This window comes from Colletotrichum godetiae, assembly GCF_030913485.1.
Source record: "Colletotrichum godetiae strain CBS 193.32 chromosome Unknown BDP55scaffold_2, whole genome shotgun sequence".
NCBI classification, from domain to species: Eukaryota; Fungi; Ascomycota; class Sordariomycetes; order Glomerellales; family Glomerellaceae; genus Colletotrichum; species Colletotrichum godetiae.
In genome coordinates this window covers 1,432,298-1,443,566 of record NW_026851250.1, presented here as the reverse complement: position 1 = coordinate 1,443,566, position 11,269 = coordinate 1,432,298, and the positions used below count along the sequence as shown (strand labels likewise).

At 54.7% G+C, this 11,269-nt stretch overlaps 3 protein-coding genes across 3 annotated transcripts; 2 read left to right on the top strand and 1 right to left on the bottom strand.

Moving 5' to 3' along the window:
• Positions 1-1,691: 1,691 nt before the first annotated feature.
• Positions 1,692-3,630, top strand: BDP55DRAFT_723099 (multicopper oxidase; the record flags this gene model as incomplete). The annotated part of the gene is made up of 5 exons (XM_060578700.1): positions 1,692-2,016; positions 2,081-2,282; positions 2,342-3,045; positions 3,109-3,410; positions 3,472-3,630. 5 exons carry the CDS (start codon positions 1,692-1,694, stop codon positions 3,628-3,630), a joined length of 1,692 nt encoding a protein of 563 aa, XP_060436341.1.
• Positions 3,631-5,554: 1,924 nt separating this feature from the next.
• On the top strand, positions 5,555-7,392 carry BDP55DRAFT_723098 (major facilitator superfamily domain-containing protein; the record flags this gene model as incomplete). The annotated part of the gene is made up of 4 exons (XM_060578699.1): positions 5,555-5,796; positions 5,922-6,114; positions 6,206-6,703; positions 6,769-7,392. The coding sequence occupies 4 exons, from the start codon at positions 5,555-5,557 to the stop codon at positions 7,390-7,392; spliced, it is 1,557 nt and encodes a 518-aa protein (XP_060436340.1).
• A 1,101-nt stretch (positions 7,393-8,493) lies between these two features.
• On the bottom strand, positions 8,494-10,626 carry BDP55DRAFT_539902 (uncharacterized protein; the record flags this gene model as incomplete). Its single annotated transcript, XM_060568072.1, has 2 exons — positions 8,494-10,153; positions 10,223-10,626. The coding sequence occupies 2 exons, from the start codon at positions 10,624-10,626 to the stop codon at positions 8,494-8,496; spliced, it is 2,064 nt and encodes a 687-aa protein (XP_060436339.1).
• Positions 10,627-11,269: the final 643 nt, after the last annotated feature.

The following is an 11,269-nucleotide window of genomic DNA, read 5'->3' as shown; positions in this document are numbered from 1 at the left end:
GCCAAGACGCGTCTGCTCGTCCGCCCGTACGCAGCGGAGCAACGCCACAGATTCGGACGTTGAACGGTTCAACAGCATTTTTGCGCCCTTCTGCTATATCCCATCGTATCTTACTACTGGCCCAATTAGAGCTTTCTCACCGTCAATGTTTCCATCCAGCCTATTACGCTAACCGCCAACGGCTTTCCCACGTAATGCTTGGCATTCAATTCTATCTCATTGGACAGCCAAGGTGGGAATATCCCCCTTCTCCTTCATCTAGTTCGGGCACAATGAGGCTCATAGACTCTAGGGTTTTAGTGATGGGGATCCTTATTAGTCAAACCATGATGCCCAAATAGGCATGGTTCATCTCAAGGACATCTCTCAGGTCCTGATCGCCGTCGAGCAACACTACCCACGGACATGGAAGACGTCAATGTCATTCCATGTTTCGTTCGCTTCGTTCGGAGTGTACTCAGTATCCATTGCAGAAGAAACAACGGCGCACGGGGTTCGGGCCTGATGGCACTCTGTATCCGTACCCGCGGGGCTAATGCAGCCACACAAGCACGGTTTCGATAGTCCTGCCTGTCTGCTGTAGCCTGTACGGGCTACAGATACGCGTCAGCCAGTTTCGAGCACCTCTTTTGATGGGGAAAGAAGAAGCTGACCAGAGAGAGTCTCGTAGGCGAACTTTGCTCTGAATCGACTAAGCATGTGGACGGACTTGGCGATCAACGACGAATCTCCATCCTGTTCCCACCCTCACCGGTGTCTTACTTGCTTAGCCGCCTGAACTTCAGACGAGGGCATGACGGGCCAAGAATATGGAGACCTTTTTTTTTGCCCTGCCTCCTTTGACAAGGCCTCAAATCTCAACGCACATGTTCACCGGAATGGCGCCTATATGCAGGCTTACATGATCCATGTATAACATCCATATCGACCTGGGCTCAGGGGAGGGGAGGGGGGGTTCGTTAAAGTGGCCCACCGGAATAAGGGAAACAACACCCGACGATGGTTTTCGGCAGCAGAAAGCGAGAAAGTGAGCATGGCATGGGTCCTTGTGACTGACAGTAGACCCTCCTTTTCTCTCAACGTCGATTTTCGACATGGGTACTGATTCCTCGTATAGGTACAATGTTCGATAGTTGCCAGCCAAGCATGGAGTTCGTCCACCGGAGTCGATGTCACGGCCGAGCGGCCGAGTTACCGACGACACTCCTCCTTCACATCTCACCAAACCTACCTGGTCGAACGAGCGATGTGCCTCCCATGTGGATGTGGGCACGCCGTCTCTTCGAGTCAGGGGTGGTCGGCCTCTGGCACCGAACTAGGCCCTCAGAGCGCAACATCGAAGGGAACGCTGCAAGTTGGGATTGCGAATTCAGTGATTCACATTCGGGGTATCTTGGTCTAGCCAAGACGGCGTCAAACTTGGCGAGAGAGATCCTCTATTCGTCTATCCTGTCTGTTCGCGATGGACTCGAAAGCTCGTGTTCGATTTCTATAAGACGAGGCAAGTCTGCCCGTCTCTGAAGGAAAAGTTGTCTCACCCACCATCACTCGCTTCTTCAAGCCTCGGTCTTCCTTCCATCAGCATCTTGCCTTCATTCGTTTTTGAGGCAGTTTCTCACAATCACTCGTTGATTATCAAACTTTCAATCGTTTTTTTCTACATTCGTTCTGTAGTACATCGTCTTCCCGCCATGTATAAACGCTCACTTTTGGGATGCTTCGCGCTCCTGTTCCCTGCCTTGATCTCAGGCGCCCCTTCGTCTGTTGCCCCGAGCACACTCGAAAAGCGTCAAGACTGTGTCTTTGACTCTGCTCTCAACCCTTCTTGCTGGGATGGCACTCACGATCTCACGACCAACTGGTACGAGGAGGCTCCCAACACGGGCGTGATCCGCGAGTACTGGTTCGAAGTCACCAACACCACCATGGCTCCCGACGGCGTCGAGCGAATGGTTCTTTCCATCAACGGAACTGTTCCTGGACCTACCATCATTGCTGACTGGGGTGACACTGTTGGTAAGTGTTTCCTGATAGCACAGAACTCAAGGAGTTTTCTAGTTTGCTGACAAACGCGTCTCAGTCGTCCACGTCAAGAACTCCCTCGAGAACAACGGCACTAGCATTCATTTCCACGGTATCCGCCAGAACTACACCAACGAGGCTGACGGTGTTGCTTCCATCACCCAGTGCCCTACTGCTCCCGGCGACTCCATCACCTACACTTGGCACGCTTCCCAGTACGGCACGTCCTGGTACCACAGCCACTTTGCTCTCCAGGCCTGGTAAGACCAATCTCTCAAGGCTTCACATCTCTCGACATAAACCTAACAAACTCGCACAGGAACGGTGTCTTTGGCGGAATGATCGTCCACGGCCCTGCCTCAGCCCCCTACGACGAAGATCTCGGCACGATCGTCCTGAGCGACTGGTTCCACCGCACCACCGACGAGCTCTATGGCGAAGCCGCCAGCAACGGCCCACCCCGCGCCCAGACCGGTCTCATCAACGGCACTGGCATGTACGACGGCGCCGGCTCCCGCTTCACTACAGCCTTCGAGGCCGGCAAGTCCTACCGCATGCGCCTCGTCAACGCCGCCATCGACACCATGTGGAAGTTCATGGTTGACAACCACACCCTCGAGGTCATCTCAGCCGACTTTGTCCCCATGAACCCTTACAACACCACTGCCGTCTCCATCGGTATCGGTCAGCGCTACGACGTTATCGTCCGCGCCACCGAGAGCACCGGCGACTACTGGCTCCGCGCTATCCCCCAGCTCACCTGCAGTGAGAACGAGAACACGCTCGACATCAAGGGCATCGTTCGCTACGATTCCACTTCCACCGCTGATCCCACGACCGAGGCGCACACCTACATGGACGACTGCCTCGACGAGAGCATGTCCGACCTCGTGCCCGTTGTCGCTCTCGAGGCCGGCCAGCAGACCTACGATGACACCCTCACTGTCGGTCTCCAGACCGTTAGCAGCCAGTTCAAGTGGACTCTGAACAACAGCACATTCCTCTCCGACTGGGACTACCCTAGTAAGCTTCCCTTCCGCAGATGTGCGACAACATTGGCAACATGACACTGACATTGCAAAACAGCCGTTGAACAGGTCCTTGGAGGCAACGACACCTACTCCACCCAGCAGAACATCGTCCACCTCGACCAGGCCAACGTCTGGGTCCACTTCATCATTCAGAACCCCATTGGCCTCGCCCATCCCATTCATCTTCACGGCCACGACTTCTGGGTTCTCGCCCAGGCCACGGGCACCTACGACTCCTCCGTCGCGCTGCAGACCGTCAACGCGCCCCGCCGCGACGTCGCCATGCTTCCCGGCTCCGGATACCTCGTCATCGGCTTCTACACTGACAACCCAGGTGTCTGGCTGATGCACTGCCACGTGAGTCCCTATCATCCTCAAACCCATTATCGTATTTCATATACTGACATTTGTTTTACAGATCGGCTGGCACACTTCCCTTGGCTTCGCGCTCCAGCTCATCGAGCGTCCCACTGAGATCGCGGCCATCACCAACGAGGATACCCTCAACAGCACCTGCGCCAACTGGCGCACCTATGCCGAGGAGGACTCTGTTCACCAGGAGGACTCTGGTGTCTAAGTTAGACCACCCATCTCCGCCCGCGGTCATCCTCTGCACACACGCACACATGCACACACTTCAACACTCTTGCACATACAAACGACAAATAACGTCATGAAATGTTCTCCTATGTCAGCTCTCTGTCTCTTAATCCGGGAGTTTTTGGTACACAAGTAATTGTTTTATACATCCTTTTTCCTATCTTGTATATATAATCAATAATACAAAGGTTGCAACCCCATGAATACTCTCCAATTGCAACAATCAGTACGGTGAATGATTGTTTTTCTAAATTCTGTTGCTTTTGACGAAACGTCGGCCCGGTACCCCTAATTCCATCCGGTGCTGTTTGACCGCCGCCGCCGGTCGTCCGAAGCCGCGGAGCCGCAAGTCTGGGCCGAAAGCTTGGTCCCCTTCCATCTTGAGAAAGTGCCGAGCCGGTGAGTGGGGGCATATTTCCTTGGTCTTTTGTGGGGACCACTGTTTCTCCGCTCGGTGCCGTGCCGGCCATGTGCCGGCTTTAGTTGAATATCTCAATGTGCGCGCACAGCCGGTCCAATCATGGAATAGAAAAATGCATGTATAGAAGCCGTTTCGTCATTGGTTTTCCACATACGGTCTTGCAATGGCCTTTGGTTTTTTCGCCAAGGTATCGGTTCCGTGGCTCGCGTGGCCTGCGTGAGTAGATTGGTTCAATGATTGGCGACATTGGCGTGATTGGGTCGCGCGAGCAGAGATCAAGCTTCCCCGTTTACCCCCTGCGGCACAGCACCCAAGCTGTCAGTCACCGGGTGCCGTCATCGCCCCGAACTTGACCTTTCTCTCTGGTGCTAACCTCTCACTTCACCGCAATCGTTCGACACATCTTACAGCTTTGGTTGCCGTCGGTGGTTGCGGAGTACTCCGCCCCCCGACCCCGACCCCGGTCATTCGTCTCGATTCTGGTCTTTCGTCCCCCGTTCCCCCGCACCAATTTGCCTCCAACCCCGGATTTTGGGTTGGTCATAGAATGGATACGTGACGCTTTTCCGTGTGTGGGGATTTCCTTGGGAAGAGGAGGACGAACAAGCTGTTCACATTTCAAGCTTAAAAGCCGAGCACTTGTTGGTGCCTTTCTGTTTCTGGACTTGTTCTCCGAACGCGAGAACGAAAAAATGAAGTCTTGACTGGTATTATTCGTATGATCTCGTGTGATTTGATAGGTTCACGAGAAAAAAAGCAATTAGTGATCGATGCCGAGTGGTTGGGGAGCAGTAACCCAATGGAGCTTAATGTGTAGATTCTCTCGACTTTTCTCTCCTAGTTTTCTCGTAACGGGTTTTCTCAGTGGGCATATTTTCGATGATTCTTTGAATGTTCCAAGAGCACTGGTTTGGCTCCCGAGTTCAGACCGAGGAGGCTAAGTAGACAGGAATGATCGGACCGATATCGACTACCGCCGTGATGGGGGGGGCTGCTTTGGAGATGCGGAGGAAGGAATATTAATGAAGAGCTAGTGGACAGATCTTCATCACTCCAGTCAAGAATCAGCACTTTCCCCTCAGTCTCGATTCTGAATGGCTGGGAACATGTAATCCCATTACCCAGAGGGGGTTGGCAGTCAACGGTGATGATCCCGACTTGGGGGAAAAGCTGGGACGAAACCACCCATGCATGCATGCCACTCTTTTCCCTTTTCCGTTGCGGGAAGCCATTTGCCATATCTGGGGTATGTGCGGAGTTAAAAAGAAGCTTGTCCGCTTCATGGTTGAGTCGAACCTTACCAACTTTGGAAAAAAGAAAGAAGCAATTGTCACACACATACTCAATCGCCAGCGAGTCGGAGTGAGATGAAAGTGTTCCCACGAGGGCTGACAACCACCCGGACTCGGCAATTTCCAATCGACAACTCTCTGAGGAAGCTCCCCCCCACAAACTTCACGACGACTGGTGGGAACCAAATATGGCAGACGGGAAGCAGTCCGAGGTGGACCACGCCTCGCTACACCACGAGCACCGCGTCGGCGCCGGCGACCTGGAAGATGCGCCGCCCAAGCTCTCCATCGAAGCCGCTGAGCGGCGCGGGCTGCAGCCGCCGCCCATCGTCGCGGCCATGTCGCACGAGTACCGCGTCGACCTCGAGAAGAAGCTGAAGCGCAAGGTGGATATTCGCTTGCTGCCCATGATTGTCATCATGTATATTTTGTGAGTTTCAACAAGGGGAATTTTCTGGTCCTAAGACCTTTGGTCGCAAGAGTGATATTGCTATGAGGGGCCGTGACCGAGAGAAAGAGAGAGAGTAGTTGCTGACCTGTTGGGGTTTGAAAAAGGAACTACATTGACAGGAACAACATCGCCGCGGCGCGTCTGGCAGGTTTGGAGCGGGATCTCAACCTCGATCCCAATTCAAACCAGTTCCAGACGGCTGTGAGTATCTTGTTTGTTGGGTACCTTCTCATGCAGGTGCCCTCGAACCTGTTTCTCAATAAGATTGGAAAGCCTGCGCTATACCTTCCAACATGTGTAAGTAAAAAAAGGTCACTTCCATCCATCCTAGCAAGCTACCTTGCAAAGGAATGTCCAGTCACAGACCACTAACAAGACTGAATCATAGATGGTCATCTGGGGCGTCATCTCCGCCGCAACAGCCGCGTGCCGCAACTACGCAGGCCTCCTCGTGATCCGCTTCGTCCTCGGCTTCGTCGAGGCCGCCTACTTCCCCGGCTGCCTCTACTACCTCTCCTGCTGGTACACGCGCGAGGAGCTCGGCCTGCGCACGACGATCCTCTACACGGGCTCCCTCATCTCGGGTGCCTTTTCGGGGCTCATCTCGGCGGGCATCACGGGCAACATGGACGGCGCGCGCGGGCTCGGCGCCTGGCAGTGGCTGTTCCTCATCGAAGGCGTCGTGACCGTCGCCATTGCGTTTGCGGCGTTTTTTGTGCTGCCCAATTTCCCGAGGACGACGTCGTGGTTGACTGAGGAGGAGACGGCGCTCGCGGTCTGGAGGCTGGAAGAGGATATTGGCGAAGATGATTGGAAGAATAGCGGGGAGCAAACGTTTTGGCATGGGTTCAAGACGGCGTTGGAGGATGTCAAGACGTGGATTCTGGTAAGGCCATATTCTCTCCCTCGTCACACTGTTCTCCGTACATACACTAACGTACTCCATCCAAGCTGGTCCTCATCTTCTGCATCGTCGCCTCGGCATCCATTACAAACTTCTTCCCCACCGTCGTCCAGACCCTCGGCTACAACAGAGTAATCTCCCTCCTCCTAACCTGCCCGCCGTATGTCCTCTGCGTCATCACGACCTGCATCAACGCCTGGCACGCCGACCGCACGGGCGAGCGCTACTTCCACATCGTCGTGCCCCTCTGCGTCGCCATGGCGGCCTTCATCCTCGGCGCCGCCACCCACGGGACCGCCCCGCGCTACGTCGCCATGATGCTCCTTGTTCCTGGTGTGTATACCGGCTACACCACGGCGCTGGCCTGGATCAGCAACACTCTGCCGCGGCCCCCTGCCAAGAGAGCCGCCGCGCTGGCGTTTATCAATGCTGTTAGTAATTGCAGCAGTATCTACGCTAGTTACTTGTACCCGTCAAAGGATAGCCCGCAGTACACGGCTGCGTTTATTCACAACTGCGTTGCTTGCTTTATTGCCATCTGCGCGGCGACGGTGTTGAGGTTTGTGTTGGTGGGGTTGAATCGCAAGTTGGAGAGGGGGGAGCACGTCGAGGGTGCTATCAATGCTGCGCCGGGAGAGGCGGCGGCGCATGGGTTCCGGTTCAAGATATGAGTGATTGGTTCCTCGTTGGAATGGTTTGAAATCCGGACGAAGAATCACTAGTGGCGAGCATGAGCCGCAGACATCAAAGTTTTCTAGTATCTATAGGATGAGAAACGTAAATACTATCCAAGCACCGTACTTCAAATCATTGTGAGCACGATTCGACATGAATATTGGGAGTCAATATTTCCAACAGACCAACTTACTTGGCAAAGATCCATTCGATTGCAATTGTTTCACATAGCTAGATCGTTTCAATGCTTTCCAGCCGGTTAGTGTGTTCTCAAGGGATAGACTAGTATATACTTCAACCAGCCGTCACGCAAGCAGGATATTTTTTGCAGCTGATTTCGATGATTTTAGACTTATCTACCGTGCCACTGCACAAGAAACACTATGAGGGTCAATTTCAATCATGCTTGAATATAGCAGTCCATGGAGCAAGAGCCAAGGGATTCGTTAGCATGAAATCACCGGCAAAATGCAGTGGACTCAACCTGTAACGAGGACCTTGACACAGGGCCCATATACAAGGCGAGCAACGTTTTCCATTCGTTATAATGGAAGTGGAAAGACATTCTCGACTAGCAGAATACCTCAGGTTAGACTGTAAGCAAGAGAAGGAAGAAACCACTTACTAAAAATCAAAAAGAAAAGGAAGGAAGGGAGGGGGGATACTGACCTCATTATTCACGCCCCTGTCCGGATTCGAATAGCGCGCCCCTCGAACCAGCACTGGCCTCATTGGAGTATTTGTTTTAATGCGACTCTGCGTCAGAGTCGAAACCACTCGGCTAAATCGACCGGAGGTGCTGGTGATAGAGTGAGGTGAATAGGCGCCTTGAGTAGGAAGGTGGTGGCCAGGTTCTTCGGATGAAGGAGGACGGGAGGGCAGAAGGGAAGAGGTAGGAAGGAGTGAGGTGAGGTGAGGGTTGTGGCTGGGTGGGCATCACGTGGAAGCCCGACTTCACTTCACTTCTGGGTAATATTCGTACCTTTGTTCACTTTGAGATACATGACCCTCCGTGGTTCACTCTGCTCTTCCTTCGTATGGGTTCATCCTAAGATGGTAACTCTGCACTTGCCAACGTACACATAGATATCCTCAATTCACCTCCCATCATCCCTCAAACCAACTCTCATCTGCCCCTTCCCACCCCTATTCGACCGAAAGTAAAACGGCACAAACACAAGTTCCCTCTCCACCCCATCCTCGCCTCTCGCGAGAACCTCAGGCGACCGTTCCCATCCCTTAGTCTTCAACGCGAAATACCCCTCTCCGCTCTTCTCATCGACCCTCCACTCCTCCTCCACGGCCGTTGCCCTCTTGATCCCCACGTCCTTGAAGTGGTTTTCCTCCCACGGGTGATCAGCGTCCTCGACGCAGTACACAATCGGACCTCGCGCCAGGCTGAGCGTGCGCTGGTTGGTGTACGGATGCGGCGCAATGTACCGCGGCGCGAAGCTAGCGGCGCCGACATCGAGCGAGAAGACTGAGTTCGAGGCCGTGTATGAGGGATCTAGACGGAGGTAGCCTCCCTTCTCGAGCGTGGCTGTTCCCACGGGCGGCGTAGGCGTGAGGACGTGGCCGTGCTGTGTCGCCCAGGCTGGGATGCGCAGTCGTATCGTTGTGTCGAGTGTCTCTGCGCCCTTGAGCTGGAAGAGAATGTTGCCCTCCCACGGCCAGTTGGACTTTTGCGAAAACGTCACCTCCGCCTCTCCGACCTGAAACTTCACCTCGGCGCTGGTATACAGATGCACATTGACAAATGCCTCCTTCGTCGCTCCCTCCCCAACATCACTTGTACCCCCGTAATCCCAGAGATACCCGCCCAAGCTGCCAAACAGCCTCGTCACATTCGGCGGGCAACAAGCACACACAAACCAATCCTCCCGCTCGCTCCGCGCGGCCTCACAGCTCGCAAGCTGGTTCTCGTACGTAAAGGCTTTTCCGTCGGCGCTCATGGCCGTCATAACGTTGTTATACAAGCACAGCTCCATGATGTCGGCGTACCGGCCGTTCGGCTCCGGCCCGTCCGCGTGGAGCAGGCGCTCGGCGAGCATCATGACGCCCACCGAAGCACACGTCTCGGCGTAGCAGCCCCCCTCGTCGGGGCCTTGGGGGAGGAAGTAATCGATACCGAAACCCTCCCACTGCGCTACAGCGCCGACGCCGCCGGTGAGATACATTTTCTTATCAACCATGTTAGACCAAAGGCGGCGGAGGGCGGCTAGCCAGTCTGGAGCGGCGGTCAGGGGTCGAACTGGTGTTATGCTGTTGCCGGTGCCGGTGCTGCTGGTGCTGCTCCCCTGAGAGATATTCAAGAGGTCGGCGGCTGCGGTGAGCAGGTACATTGCACGCACAGCATGCCCTTCAACAGACTCCTGCTCGAGGATCGGGACGTGGGCCTGGCAGTACCAGTACGACCTATCCATGGGCCACGAATTGGGGCGTTTCCAGCGCGGCTCGTCGCGCCGCTCCATTTCCCAGTCGTAGTAGTGCTTCCCGTCCTGGCCCGTCGGGTTGCCGCGCTCCTCGAGGAAGAAGCGCGCAAGGTCGTAGGCTTCGGTGTTGCCCGTTGCCGAGTAGCATCGCAAGAGGGCCAGCTCGATTTCCGGGTGGCCTGGGTAGGCTCTCACTTGGTCCTTGCCTGGGCCGAAGCGGCGGTGGATGTGGGAGATGTACTTTTCGATGGGGTCCATGAGGAGGTCGTTTCTGTAGTATTGTCTGTGTGCTAGGGCTGCTTCGATGAGGTGGCCGGCGTTGTACCTAGTTTGATTTTTGTGAGTTTTGCTGTAGTTTACGTACTTTGTGAGCAAAGGCGAGATGGGATTTTACATTTCATGCATATCACGAACATTCGTCCACCTCTTCCCCGGCTCCACGACAGAGAAATGGACATTAAGGTACCCATCCTCATGCTGCGCGCCGCGAATCATGGCAACCAGCTCTCGCACGGCGGCGTCGACTTCTACATCGTACTCGTCCACGAGGAAGTAGCACGCGCCCTCAATCCATTTCGCAACGTCGCTGTCCCAGAAAAGGTGCAGAGGCGCGGGCCAGCGCGAGCGGTCGTCGTAGATGGGGTGCCAGCCGAGCTTGAAGCAGTCGTACTGGCCGTTTGCGCGGAGCTGGGCGAGTTGGGCGTGGACTGTTGTGCGGGAGACGGTGAGGCGGCGGGTGAGGAGGAGGGAGGGGGCTGTGAAGGTTGTTTGGCGGAAGGTTGTTTGGGGGTGGGACATGTTTGTTTGCTAATTGTGAGCTGGTAGGTATGTGAGTATACTGGGGATGAGGTATGGAAGATGTCACGATGTGTGGGAGAGGGATGTGAGGAAGCTTTTTGGTGAGAGAGGGTCTTGGCGGATGTCGAGATATAAATGAAAATGGCGGATTAGGAATTGAAGCTCTAATGAGCAAGGATACGACCTCGAGCTCGAGGTGCTTAGAATCGCCGAAAAGGGAAAGTCGAATTGATAAGGACGATGCGGAATGGTAATTGCAAAAGTGCGAGGACTAAGGCAACAGCAGAGTTCACCCGTAGATATGAGATACGTCAGGAGAATTGTGAGGTAGCTTAGCTGGACCTGAGTCCTAAACCAGGTTACTAGAGGCCCAGTCCAGATACGAGGCATGGGCCAACCAGATGAAGCCTCTCATCTCGGAGTCGAATAGAGGTGATGGCCGATCTCTTGTGCGGGGTCAAATCGAGTATAGCCCGGCCGGGCCGTCCGTCCGGGACCCGGCAAGCTGCCCGAGATTCTGGATCCTGAGTGAGTTTTGAGATAGGCTCACCGCGACCGATCTGAGATATCGGGTCAATGCCGGCCGGCCTTTATGATCGAGTGAGGGAGTGAGAGTTGAAGCATAGCCAAGTCCCGAGGGTCT